This window comes from Mobula hypostoma, chromosome 1 (assembly GCF_963921235.1).
Source record: "Mobula hypostoma chromosome 1, sMobHyp1.1, whole genome shotgun sequence".
Lineage (NCBI taxonomy): Eukaryota > Metazoa > Chordata > Chondrichthyes > Myliobatiformes > Myliobatidae > Mobula > Mobula hypostoma.
The window spans coordinates 251470382-251495517 of NC_086097.1; the positions used below are offsets into that span (position 1 = coordinate 251470382).

Genomic DNA, 25136 nt, shown 5'->3' on the forward strand with positions numbered 1-25136 from the left:
ATCTTCTCTGGGACTTTACCAGCAGGGTAGACTTAACTTTAATCAATCTGTGGGAAAACACAGTTTTATGCAAAGAAAAACAAGCTCAGGTCATTCTGTTACTCAGTGGTAGATTTCTGAATGGATATTGAACTCTGCTTCCTTCCCTCTTTTTGACCAATTCATTTAAATGTTTTAATATAGATTTATCTATATTTTACTGAGATTCAGTTTTTTTAATCTATACTTATTATAATTCATACATTTTATTATGTACAAAACAAATGCCAGTTTAAAAAAAAAGTAGTAATGAATAGTTTGCACAAGAGTCCTGTATCTACCAGAAACCCCTCTCAGCCTGGACACTCGTCTGACTACAACATCAAGGCTTCGTGGATTTGACTGAGACAGGAATGGGTGAAGAATCCCAGGCATACACACATCAAAATATTTATGCCAAACACGCCAGCCTTCGTGATTTCCTTATTTCTACCGAAAACACCAATCACCTGTCCCCTGTGGATAGAATGAGCCACCTTCGCAAATAAATTCATGTAAGTTATTAAAGTAGGCTACATCATACAAGAAGCAAATAAGTCTGTTGTTCAACTGCAATACTTTATTTGACATTAATTCCTGGAGAACAGGAACAACGAAATACTCCGTTACGAAGTAAACACCTTATTTTATTGTAGCGAAATTTAAGTGGCTATTAAATAACAACGAACTTGAACCCTACTTTGCCACGAAACCAGGTCCGAAAGCTAGTGGGAAAAAGACACGTCTTGTAAACAGTTCGCGGAATTCCTGATGTAGTTGGTGGTTCTAGAGTTCTTGGAATGCGGATTTGGCTCGGCTGGTATCCAGTCCACTTTACTGAGAAACGATTTTTGGAGGTGGGGAGCATTCAAATGTCTGCGGAAAAGACCCATCCAAAAAAAGTAACGAGGGAGTCCAAAAAGATCAAGGTCAGCGTTGGTTAACGACCTTGCGGGTGTCCGTCAGTTTAAACAAGCACCAGACGGCGTGCTTTTCCGCTGTAAACAAGGTTTCTGTAGCCCATTGAAAAAATATACAAGCAGTCAATATCGAAAAAGATTGGTTTGCATTGTTTTTGTTAAAATATAATTGAACTGGTGCAAAGATGAAATTCCAAAGTCCTTATCCATCTCCTCGTGAATACCGCACAGTGCTTTAAGACAGATTATTGTTCTGAAAAACTATTCACTTCTCACCGGCTGTGGATTCCTTTGTGTTTTAATGTTCCTCTCCCACGGTACAAGTCTTCCCCGCGTTGGGTTCCCCTCCGAACGGGGCTTACATCGGGATCTTCTCCACGTACAGTGGCGAGTAGTGCCGGTCGATCCGCAGGCGCCTCACCGCCTCTTTGATCAGGTTGCCCGAGGAGAGGAGCTGCTCCAGCTTCTGCTGGGCGCTGGCCTCGGAGCCGGGCCGCGCCACCCGCCCTTTGCCGTTGCCGGCCGACGAGGAGGAGGCCGGGTCGCGGATCCGGGCCGGCACTTGGTAAGGCTTGTTGCGGCTCGGAGCCTTCAGGCGGTCGATGCAGCAGAAGCCGCACTTGGCCGGGCCCCGCGGCGGAGGCTGCTGCCGCTCCCGCTCGTACGGCGGCTGCTGCTGCTGATGATGAATGGTCTGCACCGACGGCTGCTGCTGCTGCTTGGCGGCCCCGCCGCCGGGCACCCGCTGCAACTGCAGCGTCTCGCCGATCTTCGCCACCAGCGCGTCGATCTCGTTCGGGTCGACCGTGACGGCCTGCTCCAGCAGGAGGAAGCCCTCGCCTCGCCGCGGCATCTTTTGTTCCCCCTGCTCCTGTCTACGACTCGGTCGCCTCTCCCGCCAGCAGCCCGGGCACATCAGCTCACAGTGCGGCACATCCCGTGTTAGGTGAAGTGGAATTTGGCCCGAACGAGAGGAGTGCGAGAGCGGGGAGAGGGCGCCGCGCTGAGGGGAAAGGTGCGCGCACCGACTGAGGCGACGACCGCCGGCCGCCGGCCTCCTACTCCCGCTTGTCAACAAAGGGTGACGTCACCGCGGCGGGAACGCCCACTCCGGTTCAGGGAGGGTGCAGCCGCCAACGAGCGCGCACACCCCCTTTACAACTTCACCACAGCCGACCCCCCGACTGCGTCCGACAAACACCAGGATACTTATATATCCCGGTTGGTAGTGGGTAGGTGGAGAAGGGGTTGGGAGTCACGTGCAATGCGAACGTTTCTTCTCCCCCCCCCACTCCACCACCACTTACCGCGCTCTCCATGAGGCGGAGGGGGGTAGCCCAGTGGGCCCGCCCCCGCGGAGAAGAATGAATGGCGCGTGACGTCACTGGAATGGCCGCTGGTGACTGGAAAAGGAGGGGGGAGGGCGCGCGCAACCACTCGGCCAATGGGCGGCCGGCGTTTGTGTTTTTGAAGCCCGGCCGTTGGCGACCGCACGTGGATGCACTTCCTTATATGGAAGGAAGTGGGATTTACTGCGAATGGACGGAACCAATTCCTTTTATATTTATTTATTATTTATCTATGCTTAAATTTCATAATTAGACGTTTTAATCCACGCAAAACGTTGCATTCGAAAATCAGATTTATTATCTCTCTCTCTGATTTGAAATGTGTTGTTTAGCGACGGCAGTAAAATGCAAAGACATAAAATTGCCACAAACTACAAAATAAATTGCGCAAAAAAAAAGGAAATAACAATTAGTGTTCATGGTCCGTTCACAAATCTGATGGCAGATATTAGAAGCTGTTCCAGATGGTAGTAATAAAAGGAGTCAAAAATCTTTTCACTGCCTTATTTTGACGTGAAATTTGTTGTTTTGCGAAACGTAATTTTACAAACAATAGTGCAAAATAAGGAATTAAGATGGTATTCATGTTCAGAATTCAAATTCTGTTGGGAAAGAATTATTTCTGAGTCACTGAGTGTGGGTCTTAAGGCCCCGATTCAGTAATACATGAAGTCAAAACACACGCAAAATGCTGGAGGAACTCAGCAGGCCAGGCAACGTGTATGAAAAAAGTACAGTCGACGTTTTGGGCCGAGATCCTTCAGCAAGACTGTCGAATTTTCACTGACTTACTATAAGGTGTGAAATTTGTTGTTTTGCTGTAGCAGTTAAGTGCAAAGATAAAAAGTTACTATCATTTATAAAATAAGTAAATAGTGCCTACAAAAAAGATAACGAGTTAGCGTTCATTGGTTGAGTTCATTCATGAGTCAGAAGTGTAACTTCACAGTAAGCAGATAGCAAGTCAAAGTTTATTTTTCTTCATTGTTCCCGTAATTGGCCTACGTGTCTCACAAATAGCTCAAAATGAAAGTAGGAATTGATAGTTGTCAATAAAATAATCTACCCAGATAAACAAGTGAGGAGTTGTTAGTCATAAAAAGCATTTTCGGTTCCTGTCAGTTTTTCGAATGAGCTATAACCTTTGAAACCTCGTTAACCAAATCAATCTACCACAGACAAAATAGAAATACTATTGTAATCCTGTCACCCACCACATTGTTCAGTTGGGTTTAATATCACTGGCATATGTTAGGAAACGTTGTTTTGCAGCAGCAGTACAGTGCAATACATAATGGGAAAAAAACTATAAATTACAATGAGAAAGAGTAATTAAATTAAATAACTAGTGCAAAAAGGTGAGGTAGTGTACATGGATTTATTGGCCACTTGGAAATGTGTAGGTGGAGGGGAAGAAGCTGTTGTTAATTTTTGAATGTGGGTCTTCATGTTCCTATACCTTCTCTGTGATGGTAGTACTGAGAAGATGCCTTTAATAAACACAAGAGATTCTGCAGATGCTGGAAATCTAGAGCAACACACAAAATGCTGAAGTACACAGCAGGCTCGGCAGCATCAATGGAGGGGAGTCGATGTTTCAGGGCTGGGACCCTTCAGCTGATCCAGATGCCTTTAATATCCTTTTGAGAAATCAATTTAATATCCAGATGCCTTTAATATCCATTTGAGAAATCAAATGAGCTTGCTTTTATTATTTCTCCACCTCAGATATTCCTTAAGTGTCAGGCTGGATTTTTGATCTTAGCCCTTCAGAGTACAGCTTGAAAGCACAGCCTTCTGCCTCAGAAGCATAATTCGAGTTTCAAGATTGCTTATTATCATTTCCAGTAAAGGGGAACAAAATAGTTGCTACTCCAGATCTGATGCAGCGCAAAAAACAATAAAATAAAGAATACAAGAATTATTATAAAATACAATAAATATAAATACAAAAAAAACTTATATACATAGATTAATTGTATGGTCATAAAAGAATGCTAGGCACAGGAGTGTCTGTACATAAAGTGACTCCGACAGGAAGTGGTGGTTGAGGGTGTGGAGGGGTGGGTTAGTGGGTGGAGGTGTCGATCAGCCTTACTGCTTGGGGATAGTAACTGTTTTTGAGTCTGGTGGTCCTGGTGTGGATGCTACGTAGCCTCCTCCCTGATGGGAGTGGGTCAGACGGTCCATGAGCAGGGTGGGAGGGATACTTCATCATGTTACTGGCCCTTTTCTAGCACCTTTCTCTATATACGGCCTCTTTGGTGGGTAGGCTGCTGTCAGTGATGCATTGGATGGACAGTTTTGACAACCTGTTGCAGAGCCTTCCTGTTCACCACAGTGCAGTTTCTGTACCATGCAGTGAAACAGCATGTGAGGATGCTCTCTACTGCGCGTCTGTAGAATGATGTGAGTATAGATGTGCATAGTCCGATGTTTTCATGACAGGAAATATGTCTTTTCATAGAAAATGAACAATGGGGAAAGAAGCTTCCGGAATGAAAGTGTTACTGTGTGAGGACCAATTGATGGCTCTGGGCCTCGTGGAATTCAGAAAAGTGAATGGGAATCTCATTTAAAACCTATTGAATATTGAAAGGCTTTTATACAGTGGAAGTGGAGAAGATGTTTCCAATAGTGGGGGAGTCTAAGACCAGAGGTTACAGCCTCAGAACAGAGGGCCGTCCACTTAGAGTGTAGATAAGGAGAACTTTCTTCAGCTAGAGTGTGGTGAAACTGTGGAACCCACTGCCACAGGCTGCCGTGGAGACTGAGTCATTGGGTATATTTAAGGCTGAGGTTGGTAGATTCTTGATTGGTCAGGGCTTGAAGGATATGGGGAGAAGGCAGGAGATTGGGGCTGAGAGGGAAATTTGATCAGCCATGATGAAATGGCAGAGCAGACACAATGTCCTAATTCTGCTCCTCTGTCTTACAGTCTTATGGTCTAAGCGTGGTGTGAACCCCAGGATCCTGAAAGAGTGTGTTGAACAGTTGTGTGGAGTTCTCCACCACATCTTCAGTCTGAGACTCAGCCAGGAAAGGGTCCTGACTGTGTGGAAAACATCCTGTGCCATCCCAATTCTGAAAGTCTTGAATGGCTACCGTCCAGTGGCCCTCCTGGTCCGATCAGCACTCGCTCCCCTGCAGTTTGCCTACCAGGAGCACATTGGAGTCGACGATGCTGTCATCTACCTGCTGAACAGAGCCTACTCCCATTTCGATAAGCAGGGCAGCACTGTGAGGATCATGGTGTTTGATTTCTCAAGTGCCTTCAACACCATGCAGCCCTCATTGCTGGGGTAAAAGCTCCATTCAATGCAGGCTGGCACTTCCATTGTATCCTGGATACTGGATTAGCTGACCACAGTTTGTGTGGCTTCAGAGCTTTGTGTCAGACATGGTGATAAACAGCACTGAGGCCCCACAGGAACTGTACTAGCTCCCTTCTCATTTACCCTGAATGCCTCAGACTTTAGATACAACACTGAGTCATGTCATTAACAGGATTTCTCTGATGACTCAGCAATATTTGGGTGTATAAATGGAGGATGGGAGGATGGATACAGGGCCCTGGTGGAGGACTTTGCCAAATGGTGCAAGCTGAATCATCTACAGCTCAATGTCAGTAAGACAAAGGAGAAGGTGAGATGGTGATAGACTTCAGGAAGACTGACCCTGGGTTGGTTCCTATTACTACTGATGGTGAGGATGTGGATGTGGTGAGGACCTACCAGTACCTGGGGGTGCACCTGGATGACAGACTTGAGTGAAGCACCAACACAGAGGCTGTGTACAAAAAGGGCCAGAGTCACCTCTAACTTCCTAAGGAGACTGAGGTCCTTTGGAGTGTGCAGGCCTCTCCTTCACATGTTCTACCAGTCTGTTGTTTCCAGTACAGTCTACTATGCGGTGGTGTGCTGGGGCATTGACACCAACACGGGTGATGCCAACAGGCTCAATAAACTGATTAGAAAGGCTGGCTCTGTTATAGGAGTCAAACTGGACACACTGGAGGGTGTGGTAGAGCAAAGGGCCCTCCAGAAAATCCTGGCAATTCTGGACAATTTCCCACCCTCTGCATGCCACCTTGGCTGAACAGAGGAAACTTTCAGTAATAGACTAAGACAACTGTCCTGCTCCAAAGAGTGTCATTCTTACCCTCGGCCGTTAGGCTCTATAATGAGTCGACCTATAGCTGGGGAAGTGATGACCCCCTCCTGTTAGACTGTTTATAGTAATTTATTATTTATTCTTTCTACTTCTCTTCTAATATTTATATCTGTACACTTCTAATGCTACTGTGACACTGTAATTTCCTTTGGAATCAATGAAGTATCTATCTATCTAAGCTTGGGTTCTCATACTGCACAGGCCAAATGAAAAAAGATTAAAAACACTTGCTTTATTTTTATATACATTGAAACATGTGTCTTTGTATGGAAATAATGTGTAGGTCAGTTGGTTCTAAGGTTCCAAGGTAATTATATTATCAAAGCATGTATGTAAAATACAACTCTGAGATTTGTCTTCTCCAGATAGCCGCAGAATACAGAAAGACCATAGAAGTAGTTGAAAGAAATACTTCAATCTCCCCTGCACAAAAAGAAAAATAACAAAAACTCATAAACCCCAAACACTCCCAACCCCTCCCTCGCACAAGATCTAACAGATCACCCAAACCTCCACCCCACCAATCCACAACAAGAAAGAATGGGTGAGAACATGAAAAAACATAGATGTGAAAGAGGCCAATATGAACGATGATCCAATCCTTAAATCTCAGAATTCCGATAACATCTCCGAGAGCTTTGAGACCCACCGGCCCCTCCAATGCCAGCGACTCGCACCAGCAGCTCCTCCAACGCCAGCAACTCACACCAGCAGCTCCTCCAACGCCAGCGACTCGCACCAGCAGCTCCTCCAACGCCAGCAACTCGCACCAGCAGCTCCTCCAACGCCAGCGACTCGCACCAGCAGCTCCTCCAACGCCAGCGACTCGCACCAGCAGCTCCTCCAACGCCAGCGACTCGCACCAGCAGCTCCTCCAACGCCAGCAACTCGCACCAGCAGCCCCTCCAACGCCAGCGACTCGCACCAGCAGCTCCTCCAACGCCAGCGACTCACACCAGCAGCCCCTCCAACGCCAGCAACTCACACCAGCAGCCCCTCCAATGCCAGCGACTCATTCCAGCAGCCCCTCTGAAGACAGCTGCTTGAACAAACAGCCTATTGCTCGTCATTACAGAAACTCAATTGTAATGTAGGAAGGAGAACTCATTGCTGATCGGTTGCGTGGCAAACTCTTTATGTCAATGACCGATGAAGACCAAATGTGTGCTGGAGGCAGCAAGCAAGTGTTGCCATTCTTCCAACATCGCATGCCCACATCTTACTAACCTTCACCCATACATCTTTGGAATCTGGGAGGAAAGTGGAGCACCCGGAGTTAACCCTCGCAGTCACAGGGAGAACAGACAAACTCTTTACAGACAGCAGCGGGAATTGATCCAAAGTTGATGATTGCTGGCACTATAAACTGCAGTCACGGGGAGAATGTATAAACTCCTTACAGACTGTAGCAGGAATTGAACCCTGATCAGTGAGCACTGGCAATATAATGGAATATGCTAAACGCAGTAATGGGGTGATGGTACAAGCTTGTTGAAGCTGTAAAGTGTTACACTAACTACTGCACTACTGCACCACCCCACTACCAAAGAGCTACCAGACTTACTCCCGCTCTCTGACTCCTGATCTATACTCCTGCAGCACTTGACTCTCCACATGAACAACCAGCTAGAAGAAGCTACCAGAAGCCCAATGGCTCAATACTGCAGCTAATGTTATCATCATTATTATGTGCTACAGAATTGGCTTGCCATTGCCACCTTCTGGGCAGTGTCTTTACAAGACGGGTGACCCCAGCCATTATCAATACTCGTCAGAGATTGCCTTGGCGTTAGTGGTCGCATAACCAGGATTTGTTATATGAACCAGTTGCTTATACAACCATCCACCACCTGCTCCCATAGCTTTATGTCACCCTGATCAGGGACTAAGCAGGTGCTACACCTTGCCCAAGGGTGACCTGCAGGCTAGCGGAGGGAAGGAGCACCTTACATCTCCGTTGGTAGAGATGTATCTCCACCCCGCCTCTCTAGATCTTAGTTACATATTAACTAAAAGAAAATCTCATTTTTTTGTCTTCAAGTCCATGGAGAGAGGCTGGTCTCCATGATGCACTGAGTTGTGTCCACGACTCTCTGTATTTCCTTGCTGTGATGCACACACCAGCTGCAATGCGGCCTACCCCGTGAGCAAGAGAGCCCCTGTGAAAGATGCGCAGAACCGGTAAGATCTGGTAGCGTAGTGCTCACTTCCACTGCCTGCTCTAGGTGAAGGTTCCATTCCTGCCACTGTCTGTACATTCTCCCAGTAACTGTGTGGGTTTCCTCCGGGTGCTCTGATTTTCTCCCACAATCCAAAGGTGTACAGGTTAGGTGTAGTAAGTTATGGGTATGTTTATGTTGGCACCGGAGGCATGGCGACACTTGTGGGCTACCCTCAGCTCATCCTCACTAATTTGATTTGAAACAAAGGACGGATTTCATTGTACGTTTTCATAGAATTAGGCCATTCAGCCCATTGTGTCAAGTCTAACATTCCATCATGGCTGATTTATTACCCCTCTCAACATCATTCTCCTGCCTTCTCCATGTAACCTTTGACGCTCTTTCTAATCAAGAACCTTTCAGCCGCTGCTTTAAATATACCCAATGACTTGGCTGCCACAGACATTTGTGGCAATGAATTCCACAGGTTTGCCACCCTCTGCCTAAAGAAGTTCCTCTCATCTCTGTTCCAAAGGGGCGCCCAAGACTCTCCCATAGTTGGAAACATCCTCTTCACGTCCAACTCAGCAGGTCTGACAGCATCTCTGAAGAGGAGTAAACAGTCGCTGTTTCAGATGAAGACTCTTCTTTGGGACCACATCCACTCTTTCTAGGCGTTTCAATATTCGCTGGGTTTCGATGAGATCCCCCCCCGCCTTTCTGCAAAGCTCCAGCAAGTACAGACCCAGAGCCATCAAACGCTCCTCGTGCTTTAACCCTTTCATTCTCATGAACCTCCCCTGGAATCACTCCAATGCCAGAACATCTTTGCTAAGGGGCCCAAAATTGCTCACAATTCTGCAAGTGCGGTCTGCCCAATGCCCCACAGAGGCTCAGCATTAAATCCTTGCTTTTTTGTTCTAGTCCGGTCGAAATGATTTTGAGTTGCCAAAAGAAAAGTTGTATTCTGACTTCCTGTAGGCACAAGGCCAAGCGATGCCAAGGAAATAATTTGAAAAAGAGCAATTTGAAACAACAATGGAGAAAAGCTGTTCACACTTGGCAGTTCATTCAGTCAATGAACAGCTGGAACTGTGTAGACTCTATATATCACACAACAACAGCCTTAAACAGAACTGCTTTTGAACAAAGGTATTAATTAACAGCCGGCACACTGACATGCAAATTAATACTGTCTCAGACCTTTGGACGAAGACTCAAGTTCAGCCACATGCAGATAATGGAAAATGCTGTCAAACTGCAAACTTATAATTGGTGAGATTTATAAAGATAAAGTTAGGTTTTATTTGTCACATTTACATCAAAACATCAGAACATACAGTGAAATGCAACGGTTGTTTCTATAGATGTGTGGTGGAGATTATATTACGAAGAAAGCATGACAGCACTTCTACTCCCTTAGGAGACTGTGAAGATTCACCATACCATCTAAAACTTTGACAAATTTCTATTGATGTATAGTGGAGAGTATATTGACTGGTTGCATCACAGCCTAGTGTAGAAACACTAAAGTGTATGAATGAAAAACTACAAAAAGTAATGTTTATGGCCCAGTCCATCACGGGTAAAGCCCTCCTCACCATTGAGCACACCTAATGAAGCGTTGTCACAGGAAAGCAGCATCCATCATCAGGGACTCCCCACTACCCAGGCCATGCTCTCCTCTCACTGCTGCCATCAGGAAGAAGGCACAGGAGCCTCAGGCCTCAAACCACCAGGTTTAATAACAGTTATTACTCCTCAGATATCAAGTTCTTGAACCAGAGAGGAAAACTTCACTCAACTTCATTCGCCCCATCATTAAAATGTTCCCACAACCTATGGACTTACTTTCAAGGACTCTTCATCCCACGTTTTTGATGTTTATTATTTATTTATTTATTTATTTATGTATTTATTATTCTTTCTTTCTTTTTGTTTTGCACAGTTTGTTGTCTTTTGCACTCCGGTGGACTCTCTGACGGTGGTGTCTGAAAAGAGGATACTGTCCAAGTTGCATGCCATCTTGGTCAATGTCTCCCATCCACTACATAATGTACTGGGTGGGCACAGGAGTACATTCAGCCAGAGACTCATTCCACCGAGATGCAGCACAGAGCGTCATAGGAAGTCATTCCTGCCTGTGGCCATCAAACTTTACAACTCCTCCCTTGGAGGGTCAGACACCCTCAGCCAATAGGCTGGTCCTGGACTTATTTCCTGGCATAATTTACATATTACTATTTAACTATTTATGGTTTTATTACTATTTATTTATGTGCAACTGTAACGAAAACCAGTTTCCCCTGGGATCAATAAAGTATGACTATGACTATTAGTAACTACGCAATTCAATAATATAGATTCAGATATATCAAACAGATTAGCAAAGATTATATATGTAAGTGTGGAAATATAAAAACCAAGCTTCTTCAAGCCTCGGGGTAAATGGATACAGTCTTACAATGATGAGTAAAGTTCAGTTCAGTTCGTGGTATTCAGTTTAGTAGTGATGGAGAGAGAGAGGTGTTGTGGTTGTTGGAGTAAGCGGATGCCGTTGGTTCTTCCCGTTGTCCTCTGAAATCCTTTAGAAGTCACCGAATGTGACCACAACAAGGGGACCGTTTTATGTGGTGGAGTTATCAACCCAGGCGAGGATTGGACACTGATAACTTCCCACTGGTCACACCTTTTCCACACTGCGAGAGCCACTGATCGATCCTCCAAAAACCCACCTTTCTGTGGGCACAACAAAGCTCATCCAGTGTCCAAAATCATGTGTCTGTGTGTCTACCAGCTGACCTTGTATTTATCTCAGCATGCTGAACACCAGTGGTCCATCAAGTAGTTCCTCCCTTCTCTCTCTGCAGGAACTCAGAAGCTGGCAGTGTCCTTGCAGAAATTCCAAACAAACTGTGAGCAGTCCTCTCCTCTCTCTCCCTTAATAACAAGGTGTTTGTGCTGTACAGCTCTTTCTCTCTTTTTAAAAGCACGGTTCATAAGGGATAATTCAGGATCCCGTCACAGTATGCACGCAAGAAAATGAATCTTGGGGTTGTATATGGTGACATACATGTACTTTGATAATAAATTTACTTTGAACTTTTGTACTTTGAAATCAACAGGTCAACCCACAAGTGTCATCATGCTTCCACGTGGCAGCATAGCACAACTCACAAACCCTCACCCATACATCTTTGGAATGTAGGTGGAAACTGGAGCACCCAGAGGAAACCCACGTAGTCAGGGGCAGAATGCACAAACTCCTTGCAGATAGTGGTGGGAATTGAACCCTGATCGGTTATCGCTGGCACCATAAAGTGAGGCTACTGTACCACCCTGTACAGATGTTAGGGCAAATTAAGTGCTGAGAGCAACATTCAAATAGTGAGTGCAGCAACCCACCACCCAGCATTTTCTGTCTGTTACTCTGGATTTCTAGCATCTGCAGAATCTGTTCAGTGACGAGGCTTGGATCTGAAGTGTACATTATCTATAATCTGGATATTTTCAAAGACATCGATGTTGGAAAAGGAAGAACGTTGCATTCAATATCATGACTACGTTGAATTTGAGAAATCCAATCCTGCACGATTACTCCCAAATCCATTTGCACCTCTGATTTTTGAATTTGCTCCCCATTTAGAAAATAGTCTACACCTTTATTCCACACAAAATGCTGGAGGATCTCAGCATCTCAGGTGGTATCCATGGAAATAAGTGAACAGTCGATGTTTCGGCTGAGACTCTTCATCAGGACTGGAAAGGAAGGGAGAAGATGGTGGGGAGGAACACAAGCTGTTGGCTAATAGATGAGATCAGCTGGGAGGAAGATGGGTGAGTGGAGAAAGGTGGGAAGAAGTAAGAAGCTGCGAGGTGATAGGTGGAAAAGGTAAAGGGCTGAAGAAGAAGGAATCCGATAGGAGTTGACAGTGAACCATGGGAGGAAAGGAAGGAGGAGGGGCACTAGAGGGACATATGGGAGTGGGAAGTTGAATTGGAATGGCGGCCACTGGGAGATCCTACCTTTTGTGGTGGATGGAGTGAAGGCGCTTGATGAAGCAGTCCCCAATCAGCGAGGGGTCTCACTGCTGATGGGAAGCCATGAGCATTGCTTTTGATGTTTGGCAGCTCATTATGAATAATCATCATCTTCATTCTGCGCTGTGTTGCATGGCATGGGCGATCACGGTCTTCGCATGGACAATGACTTTACAAGATGGCTGACCCCAGCCATTATCAATAGTCTTCAGAGATCATCTGCGTGGCCTCAGGGGTCACATAAGTAGGATCTGTGATACGCACCAGCTGCTCATACAACCATCCTCCATCTGCTCCCATGGCTACACGCGACCCTGATCGGGGGGGTGGGGGGGCGAAGCAGGTGCTACACCTTGCTCGAGGCTGACCTGCAGGCTAGTGATGGAAGGAACATCTCACACCTCCTTTGGTAGAGACAGATCTCCACACCACCAGCCAAAACAATATGAATGACCCGGCAAATCATCAGTCGCGATTCAATCATCAGGGGTTGTACAGAGTCTGCAAATATCCAACAAAACAGAGGGGAAGATAAAAGCAATATAAAAATAAAGCACTTCAGATTCCAGGAATCTGAAAGAAAAACAGGAAATGTGCGATAAACAAACAGTAAATGTGTATGGTGTATGGGTTTTATTAGAGCTGACATTGACCTTTGCGTGTGAACTGTTTGTGACGATGAGTCACAGAATGTAATCTAGCAATTTAAAATTATCAGTCCTTTGAAATCAAGAAACTTTCGCAAGGAAATATTTTGGCGGCAGATTCTTGGTGAGTAAGTGTTATTGATAGCATTGTTCTATTACATTGTTTATGGTCAACTTCCAGGCAGATTGCAAACTTGTGGTTTGGAGGATTGCGTGCCTCAATGACCCGAGAGCTGGAGTCAGGGCTTTATACTTCGGCTCTTGGTAGGGTCATCCATGCCAAACAGGGCAAAGGGTAGAGGCCAGGCTAAGAGTTCCCCAGGTCTGGGGGTTCAGCTGAGGGCTAACAACAAACAAAAAATTGGGCAGTGACCGATCGATAAGAGGGATTGCGTAAAAAGAGCTACCTTTCAATCAGGTCGTGATTTAAAAGGCAGAGCTCCAAGGCAGTTTCTCAGAGTTCAGCTGCAATCAATTGCCGAGCAGGGTTCATTAGAAAGCACGAATAAAAATAATGCAAGTGCAAAGGAACGGCTATTGTTGTGAGTGTGCAAGTGTTCAGAGTGACTTTGGCTCGTCAGGCTGAGGCAAGATCAGACTTGGCAAGGCAAAGTATCCAGTAAGATTCTCACTTTTGGTTCTAACTTGTTCCTTCCACATCTGTTAGGGCATAGTAGATTTGTAAGAATGGGTCCAGGGGCAGTGTTTTGTACTCTGTGTGGAATGTGGGAAGTCTGGGAGACCTCCATTCTCCTAAATAAATACATCTGCATCATTTGTACCGAGCTGCAGGTCCTGAGAGGATGTATTAAGGAAATGGAGCTGCAGTTTGATGACCTTTGACTCATATGGGAGAATGAGAGGTGATAGACAGGAGGTACAGGGGGATAGTCACCCCTAGGTTGTAGGAGACAGGTAACTGGGTGACTGTCAGGAGAAAGAGGGGAAATACACAGCCAGTACAGAGTACACTTACAGTTAGTCCTGACGAAGGGTCTCGGCCTGAAACGTCGACTGCACCTCTTCCTATAGATGCTGCTTGGCCTGCTGCGTTCACCAGCAACTTTGATGTATGTTGCTTGAATTTCCAGCATCTGCAGAATTCCTGTTGTTTACAGAGTACACTTGTGGCTTTTCCCCTCAATAATAGGTACACAACTTTAGTTACTATTGAGCGGGATGACCAACTGGCCGGGGTGGGGTGGGGTGGGGAGACACAGTGACCAGCTCTGACACTGAGTCGGGGGCTGTGGCTCAGAAGAGCAGAGAGGTGAAGAGGACTACACTGTTGACACCTAGTCAGAGGAACAGACGGGATTCTGATGGATCTCAGATCAAATCCATGGCGTTCTCAAGGGGGAGGGTAAGCAGCCAGAATACTTGGTGCATACTGGCACCAAAGACATACTGTGCATAGACAGGGTGAGGAGGTCCTGAAGAGAAATTTTAGGGAGCTATGTATAAAGCTGACAAACAGGACCTCCTCGGAAGTAATCTCACAATTGCTGTTTGTGCAATACATCAGTGTGGGTAAGATTAGGATGATTTGGCAGGTAAATTTGGAGGAGGAGAAGATGGCGGCGCGACGCAGCGCGTGCGGCCTCTCCGGTGAATGATATCTGTAATCTGTCAAGTAGGGGACCGTGCACAATTCTGATTTGATAGAGACAGACGTGAGAGTACGGAGGGACATCTGGAAAACTTCTGAAATGCCCGCTTCGCTGCCGCTGCTACTGTGTGGTAACCGGAATCTCTGGAGCAGAAGGCCCCCAATCCTCAGCCTTGCGTGTTTCAGCGGCCGGGGCGAGGTTGAAGGCGCTCGGCAGAGGATGGCGCTCGGGAGGCTGTATCGGAGGGGCTGGTCGGAGGCTCGAAGTTTTCGGACGGATGGACTCAGTGTCGGCTGTGGTTGGCTGCTTCCAAGGTATTGGCAAGTTGATGGTGCCTGGAGGTTTATGGCAGGGAGTTTCTCCCTTTTGCCGCCTGCTATCAGGGACTCGGGAGTCGATCGGGACTTGAGGCTTTTTTTTACCGTGCCCATGGTCTGTTCTTTATCAAATTATGGTATTGTTTTGCACTGCTGTAACTATATGTTATAATTATGTGGTTCTGTCAGTGTTAGTCTTTGGTTTGTCCTGTTTTCTGTGATATCACTCCGGAGGAACATTGTATCATTTCTTAATGCATGTATGCTTTTCTAAATGACAATAAAAGAGGACTGAGTGTTCTCATAATCTAAAAAAAGTGCATGGCTGATGAACTGGTGCAGGAGGCAGGGCTTCAGATTTATGGATCACTGGGATCTATTCTGGGGAAGGTATGACTTATACAAAAGGGACAGAATATATCTGAGCAACATACATCAAAGTTGCTGGTGAACGCAGCAGGCCAGGCAGCATCTATAGGAAGAGGCGCAGTCGACGTTTCAGGCCGAGACCCTTCGTCAGGACTAACTGAAGGAAGAGTGAGTAAGGGATTTGAAAGCTGGAGGGGGAGGGGGAGATGCAAAATGATAGGAGAAGACAGGAGGGGGAGGGATGGAGCCGAGAGCTGGACAGGTGATAGGCAGAAGGGGATACGAGAGGATCATGGGACAGGAGGCCCAGGGAGAAAGACGGGGGGGGGTGACCCAGAGGATGGGCAAGAGGTATATTCAGAGGGACAGAGGGAGAAAAAGGAGAGTGAGAGAAAGAATGTGCATTAAAAAGAGTAACAGATGGGGTACGAGGGGGAGGTGGGGCCTAGCGGAAGTTAGAGAAGTCAATGTTCATGCCATCAGGTTGGAAGCTACCCAGACGGAATATAAGGTGTTGTTCCTCCAACCTGAGTGTGGCTTCATCTTTACAGTAGAGGAGGCCGTGGATAGACATGTCAGAATGGGAATGGGATGTGGAATTAAAATGTGTGGCCACTGGGAGATCTCCATTTTAATTTTAATTCCACATCCCATTCCCATTCTGACATGTCTATCCACGGCCTCCTCTACTGTAAAGATGAAGCCACACTCAGGTTGGAGGAACAACACCTTATATTCCGTCTGGGTAGCCTCCAACCTGATGGCATGAACATTGACTTCTCTAACTTCCGCTAGGCCCCACCTCCCCCTCGTACCCCATCTGTTACTCTTTTTAATGCACACATTCTTTCTCTCACTCTCCTTTTTCTCCCTCTGTCCCTCTGAATATACCTCTTGCCCATCCTCTGGGTCACCCCCCCCCCGTCTTTCTTCCCGGACCTCCTGTCCCATGATCCTCTCGTATCCCCTTCTGCCTATCACCTGTCCAGCTCTCGGCTCCATCCCTCCCCCTCCTGTCTTCTCCTATCATTTTGCATCTCCCCCTCCCCCTCCAGCTTTCAAATCCCTTACTCACTTTTCCTTCAGTTAGTCCTGACGAAGGGTCTCGGCCTGAAACGTCGACTGCGCCTCTTCCTATAGATGCTGCCTGGCCTGCTGCGTTCACCAGCAACTTTGATGTATGTTGCTTGAATTTCCAGCATCTGCAGAATTCCTGTTGTTTGAGAATATATCTGAACCTGAGGAGGTCCGATATCCTTACAGGCAGGTTGGATCTCATAGAAACATTCCGAATGTTAAAAGGCCTGAACAGGTTAGATACGGCAAAGTTACTTACCAAGTAGGACAAGAGGGCACGACTTCAGGATTGAAGGACGTCCATTTAGAACAGAGATGTGGAGAAATTACTTTAGTCGGGGGGGGGGTAAATCTATGGAATTTGTTGCCACGGGCAGCTGTAGAGGCCAAGTCATTGGGTGCATTTAAGGCAGAGATAGATAGGTTCTTGATTAGCCAGAGCATCAAAGGGTATGGAGAGAAGGCAGGGGAGTGGGGATGACTGGAAGAATTGGATCAGCTGATGATTGAATGGCGGAGCAGACTCGATGAGCTGACTGGCCTACTTCTGCTCCTATATCTTATGGTCTTGTGTTCCATTCCCTTTGAAATAAATGCACTTTTTCAAATTGCATTTGAATTCTTTACCTCAGACTCAACCTGTAAATTAACCTGGGAGTCTTGTATGAGGACTCCTAAGTGTCTCTGCACCTCTGATGTTGGAACCTTCTCCCCATTTAGATAATAGTCCGCACTATTTTTCCTTTTACCAGAAAGCATTATCATATATTTCCCAGCACTGTATTCCATCCGCCACACTTTTGCCCATTCTTCCAATTTGTCAAAGTTCTGTTGCAATCACATTGCTTCCACAGCACTACCTGCCCCTCCACCTATCTTTGTATCCTCTGCAAACTTTGCCACAAAGCTATCAATTTCATTATCCAAATCATTGACAAACAATATGAAAAGTAGCAGTCCCAATTCAGACCCCTGAGGAACACCACTAGTCACCGGCAGCCAACCAGAAAAAGCCCCCTTTATTCCCACTCACTGCCTCCTGAGAAGCAGGACCACATGGATAGTATTCTTGGGATTGCTGCCTGTGCCATGTGACAGTAAAGACATGCATAGAATGAGGTGGAGGATAAATGCGTGGCTGAAGAATTGGAGCGGGGGCAGGGCTCAGATTTCTGGATCATTGGGACCTCTTCTGGACCGGGTGTGACCTGTACAAAAGGGACGGGTTGCACGTGAATCTGAGGGGGACCAATATCCTGGTGGGCAGGTTTACCAGAGCTGCTGGGAGTGGTTCAAACTAACATGGCAGGGGATGGGATCCAGTGTGATAGGGCAAGGAGGAGCCAGCTGGTTTACAAGTAGATCATGGGCGTAACATGAATGTAAGGAAGGGGAAGCCAATTAGTAGGTACAAATGCAGACAGAGAAAAAAGTTAAATTGTACCACAGAGGCAAAATTCAAAAGGGCAAAGAATGCAGGACTGAAAATGCTGTATTTAAATATGCGTAACATTTGGAATAAGGAGGATGAACTTGTGGCGCAATTGGAGATTGGTTGGTATGATATTGTGGGCATCACTGAGTCGTGGCTGAAAGAGGCCATAGTTGGGAGCTTAACATCAAAGGATATACTTTGTATCAAAAGGACAGGCAGGAAGGCATAGGCGATGGTGTGGCTCTGTTGGTAAGAGATGGAATTACATCTTTAGAAAGAGGTGACTTATGATCAGAGAATGCTGAAGCTTTGTGGGTGGAGTTAAGAAACTGCAAGAGTTATAAAACTAATATGGGAATCATATATTGCCTACAAATGGTAGCCAAGATGTGAGGTTGAGATTGCAAAAGGAGCTGGAAAAATCATGTAACAAAGGTAATGACAGAATTGTACTGGGGGAGTTCAACATGCAAGGAGATTGGGAAAATCAGGTTGGTGTTGGATCACAAGAGAGGGAATTTGCTGAATGCCTACTAGGTGGCTTTTTAGATCAGCTTGTGCTTGAGCCTTCTTGGGGAAAGGCTATCGTAGACTGGGTGCTATGTAATAACCCAGATCTTATTAGGGAGCTTAATGTAAAGGAACCCTTAGGAGACAGTGATCATAATATGCTTGAATTCATTCTGCATTTTGAGAGAGAGGAGCATATGTCACATGTATCAGTGTCACAATGGAATAAAGGGAATTACAGAGGCATGAGAGAGGAGCTTGCCCAGGTGGACTGGAGGAGAATACTGGCAAGGTTGTTGGTAGAGGAGAGATGGCTGAAGTTTCTGGGAGTAGTTCATAAGGCGCAGGATAGACATGTCCCACAGAAGAATAATTTCTCAATGGCAGGGGAAGGCACCTGTGGCTGACAAAGGACCGCATAAAAGCCAAGGAAAGGACATATAAGGTAACAAAAGTGAGTGGGAAGTTGGATGATTGGGAAGCTTTTAATATCCAGCAGGATACTATAAGTTTTTTTTCAGTTATATAAAATGATAAAATCTTGTAGCATTACAGGAAAGATACAGGTATGGATAGAGGAATAGTCATAGTCATAGTCATACTTTATTGATCCCAGGGGAAATTGGTTTTCGTTACAGTTGCACCATAAATAATAAATAGTAATAGAACCATAAATAGTTAAATAGTAATATGTAAATTATGCCAGTAAATTATGAAATAAGTCCAGGACCAGCCTATTGGCTCAGGGTGTCTGACCCTCCAAGGGAGGAGTTGTAAAGTTTGATGGCCACAGGCAGGAATGACTTCCTATGACGCTCTGTGCTGCATCTCGGTGGAATGAGTCTCTGGCTGAATGTACTCCTGTGCCCACCCAGTACATTATGTAGTGGATGGGAGACATTGATCAAGATGGCATGCAACTTAGACAGCATCCTCTTTTCAGATACCACCGTCAGAGAGTCCAGTTCCATCCCTACAACATCACTGGCCTTACGAATGAGTTTGTTGATTCTGTTGGTGTCTGTTACCCTCAGCCTGCTGCCCCAGCACACAACAGCAAACATGATAGCACTGGCCACCACAAACTCGTAGAACATCCTCAGCATCGTCCAGCAGATGTTAAAGGACCTCACTCTCCTCAGGAAATAGAGACGACTCTGCCCCTTCTTGTAGACAGCCTCAGTGTTCTTTGACCAGTCCAGTTCATTGTCAATTTGTATCCCCAGGTATTTGTAATCCTCCACCATGCCCACCTGGATGGAAACAGGCGTCACCGGTACCTTAGCTCTCCTCAGGTCTACCACCAGCTCCTTAGTCTTTTTCACATTAAGCTGCAGATAATTCTGCTCACACCATGTGACAAAGTTTCCTACCGTAGCCCTGTACTCAGCCTCATCTCCCTTGCTGATGCATCCAACTATGGCAGAGTCATCCGAAAACTTCTGAAGGTGACAAGACTCTGTGCAGTAGTTGAAGTCTGAGGTGTAAATGGTGAAGAGAAAGGGAGACAAGACAGTACCCTGTGGAGCCCCAGTGCTGCTGATCACTCTGTTGGACACACAGTGTTGCAAGCACACGTACTGTGGTCTGACAGGCAGAAGTCAGTAAGTGGGAATAAAGGGGGCCTTTTCTGGTTGGCTGCCAGTGACTAGTGGTTTTCCTCAGGGATCAGTATTGCGACTGCTACTTTTCAATTTGCTTGTCAGTGATTTGGATAATGGAATTGATGGCTTTGTGGCACAGCTTGTGGATGATACAAAGATAGGTGGAGGGGTAGGTAGTGCTGAGGAAGCAATGTGATTGCAGCAGGACCTAACAAATTGGATGAATGGGCAAAAAGGTAGCAGATAGAATGCAATGTTGGGAAATGTATGATAATGTATTTTGGTAAAAGGGACAATGGTGCAGACTATTATCTAAATCAGGAGAAGGTTCAAACATCAGAGGTGCTGAGGGACTTAGGAGTCCTCAAGCAAGACTCCCAGAAGATTAATTTACAGGTTGAGTCTGTGGTAAAAAAGGCAAAGGCAATGTTGGGATTTATTTCAAATGGAATAGAATATAAAAGCAAGGAGATAATGCTGAGGCTTTATAAGTCAGGCTGCACTTGCAGTATTGTCAACAGTTTAGGGCCCATATCTCAGAAAGAATGTGTTGTCATTGGAGAGGCTCCAGAGGAGGCTCATGAGGATGATTCCGGGAACAAAGGGGTTAGCATATGAGGGGCTTTTGACAGCTTTAGGCTGTATTCACTGGATTAGGGGCCGGTCAGTCTGACCTCAGTGGATGGGAAAATGTTGGAGTCAATTGTTAAGGCTGTGGTTTTGGTGTACTTGGAGGCACATGATAAAACATTCAGCATGGTTTCCTCAAGGGAAAAACTTTCCTGGTAAATCTGCTGGAATCCTTTGAAGAAATAACGAGCAGGATAGACAAAGGAGAATCAGTTGATGTTGATTACTTGGGATTTTCAGAAGGCCTTTGACAAGGTGCCATATATGAGGCCACTTAACAAGTTAAGTGCCCATGGTATTACAGGAAAGATTCTAGCATGGATAAAGCAGTGGCTGATCGGCAGGAGGCAAAGAGTGGGAATAGAGGGTACCTTTTCTGAATGGGTACCAGTGACAAGTGGTGTTCCTCAGGGGTCAGTGTTGGGACCATATCTTTTTACATTATATGTCAATGATTTGGATGATGGAATTGATGGCTTTGTTGCAAAGTTTGCAGACGATATGAAGATAAGTAGAGGGTAGTAAGTAGTAGGTAGTTTTGAGGAAGTAGAGAGGCTACTTAGACTGATTAGGAGAATGGGCAAAGAAGTGACAGATGGAATACAGTACAGTGTTGGGAATTGTATGGTCATGCACTTTGGTCGAAGAATTAAAAGGGTAGACTATTTCTAAATGGAGAGAAAACCCAAAAATATGAGGCACAGATGGACTTGGGAGACCCTGTGCAGGATTCTCTAAAGGTTAATTTGCAGGTTGAGTCTGTGGTGAGGAAGGCAAATGCAATGTTAGCATTCATTTCGAGAGGACTAGAATATAAAAGCAAGGATGTAATGTCAAGACTTCATAAAGCACTGGTGAGGCCTTGCATGGAGAACTGTGAGCAATTTTGGCCCTTTATCTTTGAAAGGATGTGCTGACACTTGAGAGGGTTCAAAAGAGGTTCACAAAAGTTACTCCAGCTTTGTATATGATGAGCTCTTGATGGCACTGTATTCACTGGAATTCAGAAGAATGAGGGGTGACCTCATTGAAACCTATCGCCCGGTGAAAGGCCTTTACAGAGTGGATGTTTCCTGCGGTGGAGAGTCTAAGACCAGTGGACACAGCCTCAGAACAGAGATAAGGAGGGATTTCTTTAGCTAGAGAGTGATGAATCTGTGGAATTCATTGCCACAGGTGGGAGTGGAGGACAAGTCTTTATGTATATTTAAGGCAGAGGTTGATAGATTTTTGATTGGTCAGGGCATGAAGGGATACGGAAAGGAGAAGGGAGATCAGGGCTGAGAGGAAAAATGGATCAGCCATGGTGAAATGGGGGAACACACTCGATGGGCCTAATGGCCTAATTCTGTTCTTATATCTTATGGTCTTACGGTCTACAACTGTTACGGAAACAGCAATGAAGAATTCTCCTACATCTGAGTGTGATGGTATTCCTGAGGGTCCGCCCAGGACTCGGATGGCTGACGGCAGAGAAAACCAAGAGGAAGTTACAGGCACAATGGAGGAAGCTGTAAACATTGCCAGAGATGGAGGACCTTCATTGCTCTCCTAAACGCCAGTGGCATAACGGGCAGTAAGTATGCAAATTTACGGTCAAGAGTCTCTGATAGGGCAATTGTTAGCCAGATTAACTTTACTGTGGTTTTACTGACCAGAAGACATTTGGGCAATTTTTCACATTGTCAAGTACATGAAGTGATATACAGAGATTTGCGTTATTTATGGCATCTTCCCCCTTCCTTTCCTGTCCTGAAGAAGGGTCTTGGCCCAAAGGTTGCCCGTTTACTGTTCTCCGTTGAGCTGCCAGACTTGCTAAGTTCCTCCACCTGTTGGTGTGTGTGGTTTTATTTGTCACACTTTCATCGAGGCACACAGTGAGATGACCAGCAGAGTCTGAGGATGTGCTGGGGCAGACCGCAAGTACTGCTATGAGCTGTGTGAGGTCATTCTTACTCTCGGCCATTAGGCTCTATAATAACACAATCTGTAGCCGGGGAAGTGATGATCCCCTCCTGTTGGACTGCTTGAGGTAACATTTTTTATTCTTTCTTACTTCCCTTCTAATATTTGTATATCTGAGCACTTGCAATGCTGCTGTGACAAAGTAATATCCTTTGGGATTAATAAAGTATCTATCTATCTGTCCATCTTCTGGCACCAACGTCGCATGCCCACAGCCGACAATGTAGGAGGAAACCAGAGCATCTAGGAGCACTGTGGACAATTCTGATTTGATGGAGAATGGACGTGAAAGCACAGAGGAACATCTGGAGAAATTTCTGAAACACTTGTTCGCTGCTGTTGTTACTGTGTGGTCGGGAATCTTTCGGAGGGTAGGCCTCAAAATCCCCGGCCTTGCCTGCTTTTGGCGACCAAGAAGGAGGTTGAATCGTTCGGACAAAGATGCCACTCAGTACTCGGTGTCGGAGAGCTGATCAAAGTTCGAAGTTTTCAGATGACTCAGAGTCAGATTGTGGTCGGCATAGCAGGGAGAGTTTTTCTTCCTTCTCCCATCTGCGTGAGATGTGGGACATTTGAGAAACTTTGAACTTTACTGTGCTCATGGACTTCTTCATCAAGTTATGGTGTTGTACACTTTTGTAACTATATGTTATAATTATGTGGTTTTGTCAGTTTTTTCAGTCTTGGTCTGTCCTGTGTTTTGTGATATCACACCGGAGGAAATAACGTATCATTTCTTAATGCATGCATTACTAAATGACAATAAAAGAGGACTACGTGTCTTCATAATCCTAATCCTAACCTCACAAGGTCACGGGGAGAACATACAAACTCCTGACAGACAGTGGTGTGAATTGAACCCAGGTGAATGTTACACTAACTACTACACCACTGCCGTGCCACTATAGAGGACAGTGTTGTAACTGTATGGATCAGTTTGCCTTGAATCAGTTCCAGTTCTGGATGGATTTTCAACTTGGATCCCACAGCTCTTACTGTGCTATCAGCAATTTCTTCATTTCATGGTTTGGGCACTAAAACATACAACATCGAACACAGAGCATTATATCATTGATGGGCCGATCTAAGAGTTTCTTAAATGTCCCGAATGTATCTGCGTCTGCCACCATCCCTGACAGGGCGTTCCACACACCCACCACTCTCTATGTAAAAAAAAAGCTTACTTCTGACATCCCCCTATAATTTCCTCCAATCACTTTAAAATTATGCCACTTGGCATTAGCCATTTCCACCCGGGAAAAAGTCTCCAGCTGCCCATTTGATCTATGCCTCATATCATCTTGTACACCTCTATCAGACCATCCTCTTTTGTTCTCAAGAGAAAAGCCCTAGCTCGCTAACCTATCCTCATAAAATATGCTCTCTAATCCAGGCAGCATCCTGGTAAATCTCCTCTTCACCCTCTCTAAAACTTTCACATCTTTTCTAAAAGACCGTAAGACCATAAGACGTAGGAGCATTAGGAGCATCCTGATAACCCCAGTACTGGAATGCACCATAGCAATGCACTGCAGGAATAAACAAAAGAACTGCACTGTGGGACTGCAGTATAGGACTACACGATAGGACTGCACTATGTGACTGCACAAATCGAATGCAGTATAAGACTGGACTATAGGAGTGAAGAGCAAGAGGATGAGCCGTGTGAGAATAGGACCAATCAGGGGTGAGAGTGGAAACGTGTGCACGGAGTCAGAGGAGGTAGCGGAGGTACTTAATGAATACTTTGCTTCAGTATTCAACAGGGAAAAGGACTTCGGTAATTACGGGGATAACTTACAGCGGACTGAAATGCTTGAGTGTGTAGACATTAAGAAAGAGGGTGTGCTGGAGCTTTTGAAAAGTATTAAGTTAGATAGGTTGCCGGGACCAGACAAGATATAACTTAGGCTACTGTGGGAAGTGAGGGAGGAGATTGCTGAGCCTCTGGCAATGATCTCTGCATCATCAATGGGGATGAGAGAAGTACTGGAGAATTGGAGGATAGCAAATGTTGTTCCCTTGTTGAATAAAGTGAGTAGAGATAACCCCGGAAATTATAGACCAGTGAGTCTTACTCTAATGGTGGACAAATTGTTGGAGAAGATCTTGAGAGGCAGGATTTATGAGTGTTTGGAGAGACATAATCTGTTTAGGGATAGTCAGCATGCCTTTGTCAAGGGCAGGCCATGCCTTACGAGCCTGAATAATTCTTTGAGGATGTAACAAAACACATTGATGAGATAGATTAGTGGGTATAGTGTCTATGAATAAGGTTCCCCGTGCAAGGCTCATTCAGAAAATAAACA

The 25136-nt window shown here is 45.6% G+C and overlaps 1 protein-coding gene across 1 annotated transcript; it reads right to left on the bottom strand.

Moving 5' to 3' along the window:
- Nucleotides 1-534: 534 nt before the first annotated feature.
- On the bottom strand, nt 535-2140 carry gbp (glycogen synthase kinase binding protein). Its single transcript, XM_063042513.1, has one exon. It carries the CDS (start codon nt 1852-1854, stop codon nt 1297-1299), a length of 558 nt encoding a protein of 185 aa, XP_062898583.1. The 5' UTR covers nt 1855-2140; the 3' UTR covers nt 535-1296.
- Nucleotides 2141-25136: the final 22996 nt, after the last annotated feature.

What these genes read in the sequence shown, in the direction of transcription:
- gbp (XM_063042513.1), bottom strand. Translation starts at nt 1,854, where the DNA reads ATGTGCCCGGGCTGCTGGCGGGAGAGGCGACCGAGTCGTAGACAGGAG.